This window comes from Ailuropoda melanoleuca, chromosome 16, assembly GCF_002007445.2.
Source record: "Ailuropoda melanoleuca isolate Jingjing chromosome 16, ASM200744v2, whole genome shotgun sequence".
NCBI classification, from domain to species: Eukaryota; Metazoa; Chordata; class Mammalia; order Carnivora; family Ursidae; genus Ailuropoda; species Ailuropoda melanoleuca.
Window position 1 is genome coordinate 10,144,371 of NC_048233.1, and position 16,705 is coordinate 10,161,075.

Sequence of the window (16,705 nt, forward strand, 5' to 3'; positions counted from 1 at the left end):
GCAAGGGAAACAGAAGCAAAAAGGAACTTTCAGGACTTCCTCAAGATAAAAGGCTTTTGCACAGCAAAGAAAACAATCAACAAAACTAAGAGCAGCCCACGGAATGGGAGAAGATATATGCAAATGACATATCAGATAAAGGGTTGGTATCTAAGATCTATAAAGAACTTCTCAAACTCAACACCCAAAAGACAAATAATCCAGTCAAGAAATGAGAAGAAGACATGAACAGACATTTCTCCGAAGAAGACATACAAATGCCCAACAGGCACATGAGGAAATGTGCAACATCACTAGCCATCAGGGAAATACAAATCAAAACGGCAATGAGATACCACCTTACATCAGCTAGAATGGTAAAAATTAACAAGACAGGAAACAACAAGTGTTGGTGAGGACGTGGAGAAAGGGGAACCCTCTTCTACTGTTGGTGGAAATGCAAGCTGTTACAGACCCTCTGGAAAACAGTATGGAGGTTCCTCACGATGTTAAAAACAGAGCTACCTTATTACCCAGCAATTGCATTACTAGGTGTTTATCCCAAAGATACAGACATAGTGAAAAAAAGGGGCACATGAACCCCAATGTTCATAGCAGCACTGTCCACATAGCCAAACTGTGGAAGGACCTGAGATGTTCTTCAACAGATGAATGGATAAAGAAGATGTGGTTCATTTATACAATGGAATATTAGTCAGCCATCAAAAATGATGAATCCACACTATTTGCACCGACGTGGATGGAACTGGAGGGGATTAAGTAAAATAAGTCAAGCAGAGAAAGACAATTATCATATGGTTTCACTCAGATGTGGAACACAAGGAAGAATGCGGAGGGCCAGAGCAGAAGGGAGGGAAAACTGAAAGGGAAGAAATCAGAGAGGGAGATAAACCATGAAGACAGTGGACTCCAGGAACCAAACTGAGGGTTACAGAAGGGAGATGGGTGGAGGGATGGGGTAAATGGGTGATGAAAATAAAATAAAATAAAATAAAAATTCTAAAATAAAAAGAAAAGAAGGCAATGGAGAGACACTGAAGCCAAAAGGGCTGTTCTTCCTGGTTTCATGGTGTTTTCAGGATATTTGGCCTCTGGGGCTTGGTTGCCATGCACGCAGGAAGCCTGTGTATTCAGCCTCCAGAAGTTTCGTGGCCAGAACCATTCAAAGCCTCCTGCCCTCTGCACTGTGCCTCCTAATAGGGTGGCAGGGAGTTCTTCCTGCCTGCCAGTCACAACCTGAGATCCGTCCTCACCCAGTTCAGGTGTAGACTGTGGAATTCCTCTGTCCCAGGCCGATGCGGTGAGCATGTCTGCCATGATGACGTGTGTAGCCGCATTATCTTCAATGACATCTAAATCCCGTCTTCAGAGAGTTGACCAGGCTTCCCAGTGATCTCTCCCTTGGGTACTCTCCTTTCATCCTAATGTATTCTGATAATTTTATCTTAGTAGCCTTTTCTCTTAGTAGGATTTCTCTTACAAATAGATAATAATTGTTTGCCTCACTTCCCCTGGTTTCTGTGTGCTGACTCAATTCTGACTGATGACCTTGCAGCTCAGGGCTGTTCAACCCTCATTTGTAGCCCCTTTAAGAACTAGGACAAATCAATTCATTTGGAAATATTAGTAGAATTTTTCACTTTATTGAGGAATTTACAAAAACAATGCTTGACATTATGATTTGTGATTTAAGCAAAATTCATTTTAATAAATAGCAAAAGCTTGAGAAATGCTATGTACCTGAGTATTTACGTTTTAGATTAGTATGACACCAACATGAAGGGTGAAGGCGCAGGTACACTTTGGACTTTGGGAGATTATGAAGCATCACTGCAGGGTCATCCTTGTAACAAATGACCCATGCTAGTGAGTGTTGCTGATGACAGGAGAGCCCATCATGTGTGTGGACAGGGGCAATTGAGGAAATCTCTGTACCTTCCTCTTAATTTTGTTGTGAAAATTGCTCTAAAAATAACATCTTACAAATATTCTGAGAAAGCAATTGTATGGCTTCAGAAGAAATGAGAGATAGTTCTTTAGATGGTGACAGAGCATTATACCAAATTAGGTAACGAATGGCTGGTGCTTACAAACATATGGTTTTAATTCTAAGCAGGATGCATGAGAAACTATGTTTGAATCGACGATGAAAAATGGACAATTCTTGTCACTCTCTGAAAATACTGATGATCTGAAATACAGAGAATTACATCTTATTAATTTAGTAATACATACGATAATATTTTGATGAATAAATAATTTATTTCGACTAATAGTGATATATCAACACCTAAATATTTCCCTTGTCACTGTTCCATGAAAACACTGCAACATTTGTGTTCATCTAATTGTTCACATTTTAATGTTTTCCTTTTAAGATTAATTCTTTTGAGTCATAAAGTATAAACATTCTCAAGAAACTTACGTTTTAGAGAAGAAAGTTAAGCCTTTTGGCCACACAGATGAAGTATTACTCTTAGAGATTTTAACCCATGAAGAACGAATGAAGAAGTTCAACAAATACTATGAGAAAGCAGATTTTATTAGAAGTCAAATAGAAGCTCTTATACTCATTTGAATTTTGTAGTAACAATAAAAATTCTTTCTGACTTTATAGTATCTGTCTATATCTATGTATTTTGTATCACACTGGACACACTGCAAAAGTATCTTACTAGGACTAGGAAGGAGGAGAAACTGACAAAGATAACAATTTGGGGTTTCCGATAAGTGAAAAAAGGTCAAAAGTACTTTGTGAAATATTTACATTGGAAAAAATCCTCGAGATTCAAGTAAGAAGAAGCACCTTGTAATTTGCTTGTGTAGGACAGTTCCTATGCCTCTCCCCCTGTCACCCTAGCTCAGGGATCAAGAAGAATTGTAAATTTTTACATTTGGAAAAGCTACAAAGCAATGGTGCTGGTCAACAGGGACAGACTTGATTAGAAGTTGGGAAGGGGGCAAAATAGTCCATTGATTTTCAAGCTCAAAGTGCTAATTTTGCTCTGTCATGATGAGGAAAACTCAGGAGTTAGGAAATAGTGAAAAAGTAGATTAGTTAGGAAAAATAAAACAGAAGAATTGCCATGAACTCTCTACATACTCTTGGCAGAGGGGGAAAATATGTGTATAGGTAGAGGAGACCAACATGAACCCAGTAGAAAGTGAAAGCTGAAAGAGACTTGAGAACTGCTAATAAATTTATGAGGACTCCCCCCCACACACACACACACACATCACACGGCAGAGGGTGAAAGCCCAACTGACTTGCTGTGTTCAAACACAGACTTTTAAAAGAATTAGCGATTGACATTTAACCTTCAAAATCACAAGGATCATACCCAGGAAGATTGGCTAAAAACGAAAAAAAAATTAGACAATAAGAATTTGGGGAATCTGAATGAAAATATCAGAAGGCCAACTTCAGAGGAGAATATTCTGCAGTAAATTCTATGCAACTTACAAAAAATAATAAACCTATGAAAAATGAAAGAGAATCCATGTTTATTGAACTATATTGTCAAGAACGTCTACCTCTCAGCAGAGTCTGCTTCTCCCTCTGCCCCTCCCCTTGCTCATGCTGGTGCGTGCTCTCCGTCTCTCTCTCTTGCAAAAATAAATAAATAAATAAATCTTAAAAAAAAAAGAAGTTAAAAAAAAAGAAATTCACATCTCAGGACATCATACCGAAATGACTGAAGATCCCTTGAGAACACACTTGTACACTGCTGTTGGGAATGTAAATTGGTCAGCGATTACGAAGGAGAGTATGGATCTTCTTCAAAAAATTAAAAATAGAATGATGTTTGAACCAGCAATTCCACATGTTGGAAAATACATAAAAGAATTGAAAGCAAGATTTCAAAGAGATAACTGCCCACCCATGCGCACTGCAGCATTATTCACAAGAGCCTAGTGGTAGAAGCAGCCCGCATGTCCACTGGTGGATGGACGGATTAAGAAAACAGTACGCATATAACTATGCAATATTATTTAGCCTTGAAAAGGGAGGAATGCCTGTGACATGCTACAACATGGATGAAACTCCAGGATATTATGCTAATAGAAATAAGTCAGTCACACACACACACACATACACACACAAAAGCATATGCTCCCATTTATGTGAAGTATTTTAATAGTGAAACTGATAAGAAGGAGAATGGTGATGACTAAGCCTTGAGGGGAAAGTGGAGGAGGGGAATTACTGTTCAATGAGTACTGAGTTCCAGTTTTACAAGGTGAAAATGTTCTAGAGGTCTGTTGGCAACAACGTTATAGCTAGCCCTCTAAACTGTATGCTCTAAGTTGATGAAGATACATGATATAGTTAAATGTAATGTAAGAGGTGAGATAGTGTATGATTTCCACTAGATGACAGTCTGGAGAAAAGGAAACTATACAGACAGTAAAAAGATCAGCGGTTGACAGGGTTTAGCGGGGAAGGAAGGATGGATAGGTGGGGCACAGAAGATTTTTAAGGCAACGAAATATCCTTTATAACTCCATAATTGTTGATATATGTCCTTACATATTTCTCCAAATTCATAAAATGCACAATATCGAGAGCAAACTTTAAAGGACACTATGGTCTTTGGGGGCTAAAGGTTGTCACTATAGGTTTATCAATTGTAGCAAATGAATCACTCCACTGAGGGATACTGGAAGTGAGAGAGTGACATCATGAACACAGTGTAGGAAAAGACATGCACGATGGGTGTTTCAGCTGGCTTCAGTATGACATGGTTGAAAGTACAGGTTTCCCGCTCTATCTGAAAGTAGAGCGCTCCTATGAAACTTTTTCCTAAGCTGAGATGATGTAAATTGAAGAAGCAATTACCGTTAATTTATATGGAAAATTTGTTGAGCATTCCCTGACCCAAAAGATAGCTTCTCCTAGGCTTTTCTGGTACCTTAAGACACATCTTATTATGGATAAACACAATAAACAGAGCTGAAGCACAGACCTTCAAAAACATGGTTGAAAGCTACACTTGACACTGGGATACTGAGTACAGTTTCTGAGGAAGGAACCTGACAGGGTGACTCTCACTGTTTAGGGTGTGCACTACCTCTGTAACAGCAAACCTAGCACTGAACACAGTTCTCGCTCTTCACCTTTCTTTCATAAACCAAAAATCCCCTTCAGATTTCTTTTGTTCATCAAATACTGAGACTTTCATAAAAGCAAAGTGACATAAAACAAATTTTTGAAAAATTTAGGCATACATGTAATAATTGGGGAAAAGAGCTATTAGTGGTAATTAAATGTATTTTATCAGAAGTTAGATTTCATTTGAAGTAGATGGCGACCAGTTAATAATATGTGTGTGAAGAGTGCCATCAGCAAGATGGAGGGTAGAAGTTCCCAATGGTCATTACCCCACAAAAAAACAGTAAGAACAATAACCAAACAACTTCAAAATAAAAATGGCTCAGGGAATTCTCTAGATAACAAAGAATAATCAGCATCCAAAATCTTTAAAAAACTTACCATACTCAACACCCCAAAGACAAAAATCTGGTCAAGAAATGGGCAGAAGACATGAACAGATATTTCTCCAAAGAAGACATACAAATGGCTGACAGACACATGAAAAAATGTTCAACATCACTTAGCATGAGGGAAATACAGATCAAAACCACCATGGCATATCACCTCACACTGGTCAGAATGGCTAAAATTAACAACACAGGAAACAAGAAATGTTGGTGAGGATGTGGAAAAAGAGGGTTGGTGGGAATGCAACCTGTTGGTGGGAATGCAAACTGGTACAGCCATTTTGGAAAACAATATGAAGATTCCTCCAAAAGTTAAAAATAGAACTACTCTATGACCCATCAATTGCACTCCTAGGTATTTGCCCAAAGTATACAAACACAGTGATTCGAAAGGGTGCTTGTCTTCCATGTTTATAGAAGCAACGTTTATAGTTCTGCAATAGCCAAAATATGGAAAGAGTCCAGTTGTCCAACAACAGATGAATGGATAGAGAAGAGTTATTTATATATGAGATGGAATATTACTCAGCCATCAGAAAGAAAGAAAAAGAAGGAAATTTTACCATTTGCTACAACATGGATGGAACTAGAGTGTATTATGCTAAACGAAATAAATCAGAGAAAGACAAATACCGTATGATTTCACTTGTACATGGAATTTAAGAAACGAGACAGATAAATATAGGGGAAGGAAGGAAAAATAAAATAATACGAAAACAGAGAGGGATGAAAACCATAATACCTCTTAACTATGGGAAACAGACTGAGGATTGCTGGAGGGGAGATGGGTTTGGTGATGGGGTAACTGCATGATGGGCACTAGGAAGGGTACTTGAAATGATCAACACTGGGTGTTGTATGCAACTGAGGAATCACTGGATTCTTCCTCTGACACTAACAGCACTATGTTAATTAAAATGAATTTTAAAAATTTAAAAAAGAAAAAAAAAGCCAAAAAACAAAGAAGCATCAAAAACCTGGGGGAGCTAAAAAATCCAGGTTTGCTGAATAAAGTAAAGAAAGCATTTTGCCTGCATGACCCAAACCTCCAGTTGAGAGCTGTTCTGCACCTGGAGGAATTCACTCAGAGGGAGTCACCACATGGAGAGAAGAGGAACATGAGAACCCAGCAAGATTCACCTTTTGTGGACATTGACAGCTTTTGCAACAGAGTCGCCCACTAATGCTGATCCCACTTGATGGAGCAGCACGGAATGCCCTCACCCCCTGCATCTACTCCCAGAGGCTGGCGCTGTTGCTGTGGGGAGACTGGCCTTTAGGGCCCCAGTTGTTGCTCTTAGGGACTGGGCAGCATTGCACCTCACCATATACAATATGACAGCTGCCTCTGATGTTTGGCCACTCCTGGTCCCAGGTTGGGGCTTTGATGTAACATTACCAGGGCAGCTTCTGCTGACCTGAACCCTGCCCCCCAGGTCATAAGACATGCTTTGATTGCCGCTAGTGGTGCATGTTGCTGCTTCCCTGTGCCCCTCCCACTGGGATCCATGTCGTGACTCTGGGTTTTCCCTGTAAAGGGTGCTCCTGCTGCCCTGAGCCCCACTCCCAGGCCTGGATTCTGAACTGCCATTGCTAACACCAGGTTGCTGCTGCGTGGACACTTTCTTTCACCCATGGCAGCTCAAGGTTCTGACCCATCATTGCTAGAGCCAAGCTCCCACAGCCTTGAGCCCCATCTCATAGGATCCATAGCAGGACTCTGAGGCCTCATTGGTGGTACTGTCCTGCTGCGTCCCCAGACGCACTTTCAGCTCCCATTTCACAGCCTGCTCTGTAGTTTTGTTACTTATACTCAAAAGGAAGAATGTTATAAATGCATGGGCTGAGTAGCTTCCTTTTCAAGGAGCTGAATAGAGAAGAGCCAATTAAAGTTATAGAAGGAAGAAATGATAAACATATTTAGCTGAAAGGATTATGATGCATGTATAATAGAATAACTCACAGTTGCACCAAATGGATCAATACCCAAATATCCAAGGGCAGTATGATAACTCTGAAAGAGAACTATAATGAATGTACTGTTTGCACAAAGGATGGTTTTTTAAGTATGAAATTGACATAAAAAATACATAACGAGGTTAATGAAACAGATTATAGAGTGTAAAATATACCCACATATACATGGAATGGAGATTTCAAGAAGGATGCAAAGTCAGTTAGTGGAAGAAGTAAGATCTTTTCAACAAATGTGGATGAGCAGTGGGTATTGTTTGTAAGTGATGAGTCACTAAATTCTACACCTGAAACTAATATGCTTTATATGTTAACTAACTGGAATTAAAATGAAAACTTGAAAAAGGAAAGAAAAAAATGAAATTGTTTTAGAAACAATTAGTATCAAATAATATTAATATTTATATACTTTATAGTATATAAAACGCTAATAGTATATAAAGTGCTAAAAATTGCTCATACACAAATGTAAACTATAAAATTTCAAGGAGATATATATATATATAAAACACATTACTTAAAGTGGGCTGGAGATTTCTTAGATAGAATACCAAAAGCATGATCCATATAAGAAGAAATTGATGAAGTATAGTTCATCAGGACAATTTCTACGCTTTGAGGAAAAAAGAAAGCTAAATCATAGACTTCAGAGGAAATATTTACAAGTCATACATCTAATAAAAGACTTGCTGCCAGCATACATAAAGAATTCTCAAAATAAAACAAACAAACAAACAAAACCAAAATATTTCAATAGTTAACTTCATCAAAAAACATCTATGGATGGCAAATAAGTACAGGAAAAGATGCTCGACACTATTAGTCTTAGGAACATTCAAGTTAAAACCACTACAAATCAACTTCCTGTTCTGGAAAGATAGAGAAGATATACTTTTTGCTATTCCTTCCACCAAATAGAGCCAAAACCCCTGGACATTACATACAAGACATTATAGAAGATTCAGAAAGATGGTGTTGACAGAAGCAGGCACTCCAGACCCAGGAATGACATGTCAGTGAGCGCCCTGGAATTTCTCTTTACCTCACATAGCCCGGACTGATGCCAGAGAGGCTGGCAACCCACAGACACCAATGGGGACAGACAAAAGTCCCCAAAATATTTTTTCTCTCCAGTCAAAATAATGAGAATAAGGCATGCTAGGAAAACAGAAAATTTTTAGACTCTGAATGCATTATTCCAATAAAAACCCATTGACTCTCATACAAAAATATCACTCAGGAATGGAGGGGAAATCAAGATATCCTGCGATAAAGGAAAACTATGAAAATGTGTCACCACCAAACCCACTCTGAAAGAACTGCTAAGGGGGATTATCTAAGCAGAAATTAAAAGATAGGGGCGCCTGGGTGGTTCAGTCATTAAGCGACTGCCTTCGGCTCAGGTCATGATCCCAGAGTCCTGGGATCGAGCCCCGAATCAGGCTCCTCAGCTGGGAGCCTGCCTCTTCCTCTCCCACTCCCCCTGCCTATGTTCCCTCTCTTGCTGGCTGTCTCTCTCTCTGTCAAATAAATAAATAAATAAAATCTTAAAAAAAAATTAAAAGATAAAAGAAGGAATCTTGGATCATCAGAAGAAAGAGAACAAAAAAAAGAATAAAGCTATCATTAGGTCTAATGGACTTCCCTTCACCTCTTGTGTTGTTTAAATTGTTTGACAGTTGAAGCAAAATTATCAGTTGAAGTGAAATTTTAACATCCATGTGATTTTCAATGTAAGTAGAGAAATATTTAGGAAAATTATAAATAAGACACAGTAAAGGAAGGTAAGTCTCTGTATTTTACTTAAAGTGCTGTGGATTGTGATAGAGTGTAGACTGTGATATGTGTATATATGATTATCTGTATAAAGACATCTAATATCTATATTATTTTATATAAAGCATATTAGAGCATATATGACATATATATGTTTATATATCTAAAGTTACTTATGAAGAAAAGATCTACTTTGGCATAAATTATACTCCATCAGGTGATGATGTAGAAAAGTGTATCCTATAATTTTATCTCACAGCGTCACAAACAGAGTATCACAAAGAATGAATTCCCAATGGGTTATAAACTCTATTTAAAAGTTAAAAAAATGAAGAAATAAAGAAATAAAGAAAAACACATAAATCCTAGAGAGTAACAGGAAATTATATTCATGTACTTAGACTAACTTCTGAAGTAGGTCTAAAACAATCACCAAAATGACAAATTGGACTAGAGTAACATTAATACATTTTCTCATTAAAAGAGTCCAATTTCAGAGTAAAAAGCAAGTCGCAGAGTCAAAAATCTATTTGCATCTTATAAACTCAGAAAAGAGCTCATACCCAAAATAGGACAAGGACTGGAAACATTTGAAATCTTACCATGTCCTCTTCATCTATGGAGAGCAGGTTAGAGTTCTTAATAGCACAGGACATTGAACTCTCATTCCAAGTTTTTTTTTCAGTGCTGATGTAATAGCAATTGTTAGAATGTGTAAGCCACTCTTTTGGACAACAGTGATAAGCTGGAGAAAGATTATGAGATATTATCCAAAAGAACCTTGAATATTAACAAATTCAAGTTCATTTACATATTCGCGTATGTATACACATATGTGTGCTTAACATAGCCATGTACACTCACAGAGTGGATTAAATAGAACAAAATATACTTACACACACTCAACAGAGAATGGTTAGCCTATCATTCCCTAACATATGTGCTCATATATAGCAAACACATAAAAATATCCATCTCTACATGTCCTGAGAGTCACTGAACGAAATCACTATTTTAGAATAGTAAAATGATATCTCTTATCATGTTATAGCAGGAGGAAATTTGAGACAACGTGTAACAATGGACATCGGGATTTGAGTATTTCTTCAGATTGTTACATTAGAAGTAGCACTCTCCTATAATCATTATTTCTGAAAGTTTATTAGATAATTTTCTAATTTATTTTCCTCAAAAGAATATATTATCTTTTCCTAGCCCAAGATAGAGGTTAAATAGAAACTATACTAATATCAGAATTTTGAAAATGATGTACGTTTCTGGATCCTTGTTTCCATGGATGTTTGGTTCTGCTCCGGTCCTTCAGTAACTAGAAAAATTAAAGCAATCATCATACAAACTTAATATTAAACTAAATAATTCATAATGATGTGAGTTTCTTAGTTTGAAATTTGGGGTATTGTTTAGAATTAGAAAATTCTGTAATAAAATTGATTTTACCAGTAAGTAGTTAATGAAGTAATGAACATGTGGGGGAAGATATTTCAAAAGTCCAAAGAACCAAATCTCACCACTTCTTGTAATATTTGGTTTACACAACCTCAAGAATTAATTTGTGCATTTCTCAATAAGGTCTCCACTATAACTTATCTTTGAGTTATGAAACCTGAACATATTTGTAATACACACTACCATTATTGTTATTTCTAATGTGACAAATTCAAAATACCCATTCCAAGCTAAGAATATATATGCATTAAAATGAGATAATACAATTCCATAATGTTACACGATATTTTGAGGCACTGACAATCATTAAGGCGAAAAATTTCCTTGTAGTCATTCCAACACTTACTTACAGGTAATAACAGCTATTGTGACCACACTGGACATCAAGACAAGGCAGATGATTCCCAGGATCCCAGCAATGAGCTTTCCTGGACATGAAGGTAAATAGTAGGAAGAGAAATGAAAACACTGAAAAAGGACTGGCAGTAACAATCCTTTAAGAAATTTACATCCAAGAGAACCAACGATGCTAAGGGAATCACATATAAAAATTTGGACCCCAAACCCATATCTACCATTGCAATCTTCTCTCAGATATACCATTGCATTTGCAGTAAATATATTATCCCATGAGATGTTGGTAAAGACTAATTACAACAATGCCTGAACAATTAGTCCTCAGATATCAATTACAATACCGTACTTTTACTTCATGCTCTGATCATCACAAATGAAACATACGGGAGATCATTCCCTACTCATTTTCTGCACCCCTGCATGCCAACCACACATCATAGTACAGCTTATACCGAGTATATATTAAATGTTTTACCTTTGCAGTGGGAGTTCTTGCCGTTCCCTTGAAGATCCTGAGAAGCATTTTGAAGATTTAATTCTGCATAGGTTATTTCCTGCTCAGTTACTGAAGTGGAACTTTTAGTGCCCTTAGCTTTCATTTGCTGTCTTTTTGAGTTCTTGACAATATTAAGTTCTGCATAGGTAATGCCTTGGTTATTCATCTCTGCAGCTGAACAGTGTCAGGCACACTGAACAGAACGGTACTGAAGGACTTGATGAATAGTGTATGTAATGACAAGATTTCTAGGACAGTCACACTGGGTGGAGCATGGGGTGAATGAGTTCATCTGCGGTTGAAACAATGTAAATCTGGTACTAGTTTCCTTAGAGTTTTGAAGAAGCATTTTATGATAGAATAAGTGGTTTTACAATGATATTCTGCATTTAACACAATAATATTGGTTAGAATAAGATAAAGCAATAAATTAGTGAAAAAGAAAGAAATTCATGAATAATATTGTCCTTATTAATGTAAGGACAGATTCCACAGAAGCATGTCAATACTATTGGAATAACTGGTTTAAAATTAAAATGCTGTTTTAGAAAAAAATGCTGCACAAAATTTTGACAATTTTAAAATCCATATTGGTTAAAAATTGAGTGTTCTAAGATTGAGGAATACTAGTTTTAGCACAAATAGGAATTTCCTGTAGTAAATGACTTTTTTTTAGGACTTGCATTTCTTTCCTAAAAGGTAATGTAGTGCTATCAAGTGAATTTTTATTTTGAATAATTGCAGAGTTCTGAGTAATTGTTAAATTTCAAAAGAAAGATTTTATACGTTGAAAAATATCACGACACATAAACTTTTCCGAATTTAAACCATACTGAAAACAAAAAAACAATAAATATTTTTTAAAGTACTTATTTAGTACCAGAAATTGACAATTGATTTAATGATAAAGATATGAAACCATGAAATGGTAAATAAAGGTGTAGATCATTTATGGAAGAACACTGTTGGTACAAACCACAGAAAGATCTATGAATGTCAAAGACAGTGAGGGTAGCTTTAGTTGTATAGAGAATTCCAATAAACCAAATCAATGTAATTTCATAATTCTTAGTCAATGAGCTCTGCAGTCAGTGAAAACTGGAATTACCTCTGGCTCTCAGATTTACAAAGTATGACCTTTAAGAAGTTACTTCCTGTCTAGCTATCTAGTTTTTACTAATCTAAAATGGGAATTATAATATGTAAAATATATGCACATGAAGCACTTAATATTCCATCCAGCTTTTCTAAGTTCTCAAATATATCAGTTATTTTAATTATTTTTACCACAATAGCCACATTATCATTACTGATTCATATCCTTTAGACCATGTAACATAATTCATTAGACAGGATTGTCTTTCAGTATTAAATACCTTCTTTTGCCAAATTTTGTTCAATTTTTTAAGAAGTCTTTTGATTGTTTATAATCAACTTATGTTAATATAAGTTACATAAGCATTTTGCAGAAAGTACCTCATCTTGCTTTTTTTATGAAAAGGAATTACATTTGACTGTTGTGATTTGATGGATTCCCTTTAAGAAACTATTTTTAAAGGTTCAGTTAAATAAAGAAAATAAATCTAATTATATCTATAACTGATGACAAGTCCAAATTGAATTTTCTTGTCTTGATGCTTATGGGATCTCACTTGAATTATATTGATTTGCAAACACAATTATACCTGTATACATATACTTAGTTACTTCTCCATAGGCAAGAATTTGAATATTTCAATAAGTTCTCCAATGTATTTCAAATTCATTTTTGTTTGTTGTTCCGATTGTTGGAATTAAGATACCAATGTGATTTGGTTGTATATTAACTGTGCCTCAGTTCCATCCCATGCAGCATTTGTAATCTCTCACCAAATGAGGTGGCTGGAGAGAGACAGCAGAGTAGTGACACATACCTTCTGTTGGTCAGAGAGTCCGGCATCTTCCAGTGGGAGATCAGGTTACTCTTGTAAACAGACAATATCTGTGGTCTTCACAGACTGCCGGCTCTGTGAAAGTTCAGAGTGAGGCAATAGTAGAAAAAGTAGATTTCTCATCAATGTGTCACTTAAAATTTGAACAGGAAATTCTTACACTTGGCCTATTTTGAAGACACTTTATCTCATCACACACCTCCAGAATGTCCGAGACTTTCAGCTTATAGTGTGTCATTTACTTTGTCCCTTGGTAAGTACCTCTGAGAAATGTTTATGTTCCACAAGATATTGGGGTCAGAGATTTGACTACCCAGGGTGTTAACTTGCTTCTATCTGAATCACAGACACTGAGAACCTAGATCTTGTGAGAAATGTCTTAGATGTTTAAGTTTTACTTTTAGACTAGGTTGCTAAATCTTGGTATTAAATACTTCTTTCTCATGCTCTTGCTATGTCACATCTATTATACTGAAGATATTTTAAAATCATGATTCCAATAACAGATATTTAATATTTGGCACAAATTTTGAAGACTTGTTATAATCAATTTTATTGTCACTGTCACAATGACATCAATTTCCATACTTCTCAATTTTTCTACCTTACTTTTTAATATACCTGCAATCAATTTTATAATTTGTAAGTATGTTACTTAGGTTTCTGCTGAAAAAAACAAATGCCTGCAGGAAGAATACAACATTGAATAATACTGAATGACAGCACCATGCCAGAGATTTGAATATTACATAATTATTCATATATTTTTTATTCTTCCTCCAATGATAACTAGTTTATATTTTAATAGGAATATTTTTTGTAAATAAAAAAAAACCCTAAGGCCAAGTATGTAGTTTTTAAAACTTAAACTTAACTGAAAAAATTATTCATATATTCTTGCTCCAATGATAACTAGTTTATATTTAATAGGAATATTTTTTGTAAATAAAAAAGACCCTAAGGCCAAGTATGTAGTTTTTAAAACTTACACTTAACTGAAAAAATTGGGAGAGGCCAGAGAAAGTACTTATTATTTTTTTTTTAAAGATTTTTATTTATTTGAGAGAGGGAGAGAGAGAGAGCACGTGAGTGGGGCAGAGGGGTAGAGAGAGTTGGAGAAGCAGACTCCACTAAGCAGGGAGCCCGACGTGGGACTCGATCTAAGGACCCTGGGACATGACCTGAGCCGAAGGCAGACGCTTAACCAACTGAGCCACCCAGGCACCTGAGAAAGTACTTTTAAAGCACAATTAAATGACACGTGAACATCAAAAGAAATAAAGCATTAAATCTAAATTGCTTAGTTTGAATCAAAGGAAATCTTTTCCTTTTTTTTTTTTTTTTACATTATTGGTTTCTTTTGCAAAAAATTTTTGAGGATGTTTGCATGTATATATCTATTGGTCTGTAGTTTTTTTTTTTTTTTTTTGGAAAATTGGGTGACTATTTTTATGTATTTGTTTTTAATGTATAGTTGACATACAATATTATATTAGTTTCAAGTGTAGACAAAGTGATTAAAAATTTATACACATTATGGTATAATCATGATAAAGCTTATTACTATCTATCACCATATAAAATGTTATTCACTATATTCTGTATGCTGTAATGTACATCCCTGTGACTGACTTACTTTATTACTGAAAGATTATATCACATACTTCTTTTCACATTTCACCAATTACACCTATTTGTTTCTCTATATATGAGTCTGTTTCTGTTTTTTGTTAGTTTTTAGATTCCACATTATCAGTGTAAATCATACATTATTTGCCTTTCTCAGATTAATTTCAATTAGCATAAAATCCTCTAGGTTCATTGATATTGTCAAAATGACAAAAAAAACCCATTCCTTTTCATTGCTGAGTAATATTTCATTGTGTGGTGCGTGTGTGTGTGTGTGTGTGTGTGTGTGCGCTCATATCTTCTGTTTATTCATTCATCTATAGATGCACACATGGGTTGCTTCCATATCCTGGCTATTGCAGTAACGCTGTGATAAACATAGGGTGGATACATCTCCTCAAGTGAATGTTTTCATTTTCTTCAAGTAGATGCCCTGAATGGATTTTCTGGATGTTATGGTATTTCCATTTTTAATTTTTTGAGGAACCCCCATACACTTATCCATTGTGACTACAACAATTTAAATTCCCCACCAACAGTGCACCAAGGTTCCCTTTTCTCCACATCCTCACCAATGTTTACTATTTCTTGTTTTTTTTTTTTATTCTGACATGTGTGAGGTGATGCCTCATTGTGGTTTTGATTTACACTTTCTTGATGATTAGTGATGAGCATCTTTTCATGTGTGTGTTGACATTCTGTATATCTTCTTTCAAAGGATATCTATTCAGGTCCTTGGCCCATTTTTTTAACATCTTCTTTGTGTTCTTTTGGCATTGAGATGTAGGAGTTCTTTATATATAATGGATAGTAACCCCTTGTTGAATATATCATTTGAAAATACCATTTTCCAGTAGTCTGCCTTTTTGTTCTGTTGGTGGTTTCCTTGGCTCAGCAAAAGATATGTAGTTTGATATTTTGTTTATTTTTTATTTTGTTGCCTTTCCCTAAGGACACATATCCAAAAGAATAAAGTTAAGACCTGTCTCCAAGAGTTTGTTGCCTATCCTGTCTTTAGGATATTTATGGTTTTGGGCCTTATATCAAGGTCCTTAATTTTTTTTAGGTTTATTTTTGTGTATGGTGTAAAAAAGTGGTCCAGTTTTATTCCTTATAACATAGTCTTCCAGTGTTTTAAACACCATTTACTAAAGACTCTTTTTCTCCCCATTGTCTATTCTAACCCTCTTTGTCATATATTATTGACCACATAAACAAATGTGGTTTCTAGGATTTGTATTCCATTCCTTTGAGTTATGTGTCTATTGTTGTGCCATACTGCATTATACCATGCATCTTTTCTGACCACAGCCCTGTGAAACTACAATCACCCACAAGAAAAAATCTGCAAAAAAATCACACATACATGAAGGTTAAACAACACGTTTCTCAACAGTGAATGGGTCAACCAGGAAATCAAAAAATAAAAAAAAAATACATGGAAACAAATGAATATGAAAACACAATGGTCCAAAACCATTGGGATGCAGCAAAAGTGGTCCTAAGAAGGAAGTATAGAGCAATACAGGTGCACTTCAAGAAGCAAGAAAAATCTTGAATAAACAAGCACCAA

General features: G+C 35.8%; 1 protein-coding gene across 3 annotated transcripts; it reads right to left on the minus strand.

Annotated features, from left to right (window-relative positions):
* Positions 1–1,623: 1,623 nt before the first annotated feature.
* LOC100479524 (NKG2-A/NKG2-B type II integral membrane protein) lies at positions 1,624–11,855 on the minus strand. 3 transcript variants are annotated; one of them, XM_034645671.1, is made up of 6 exons: positions 11,552–11,853; positions 11,070–11,147; positions 10,526–10,579; positions 9,855–9,997; positions 2,426–2,523; positions 1,624–2,191 (listed from the first exon to the last, which is right to left on the minus strand). In XM_034645671.1, exons 1-6 carry the CDS (start codon positions 11,736–11,738, stop codon positions 2,065–2,067), a joined length of 687 nt encoding a protein of 228 aa, XP_034501562.1. In that variant the 5' UTR covers positions 11,739–11,853; the 3' UTR covers positions 1,624–2,064. The 3 variants fall into 3 exon arrangements, with proteins under 3 accessions (XP_034501562.1, XP_034501564.1, XP_034501563.1); XM_034645673.1 differs by lacking the exon at positions 2,426–2,523 and having other exon boundaries at positions 11,552–11,855; XM_034645672.1 differs by lacking the exon at positions 10,526–10,579 and having other exon boundaries at positions 11,552–11,848.
* Positions 11,856–16,705: the final 4,850 nt, after the last annotated feature.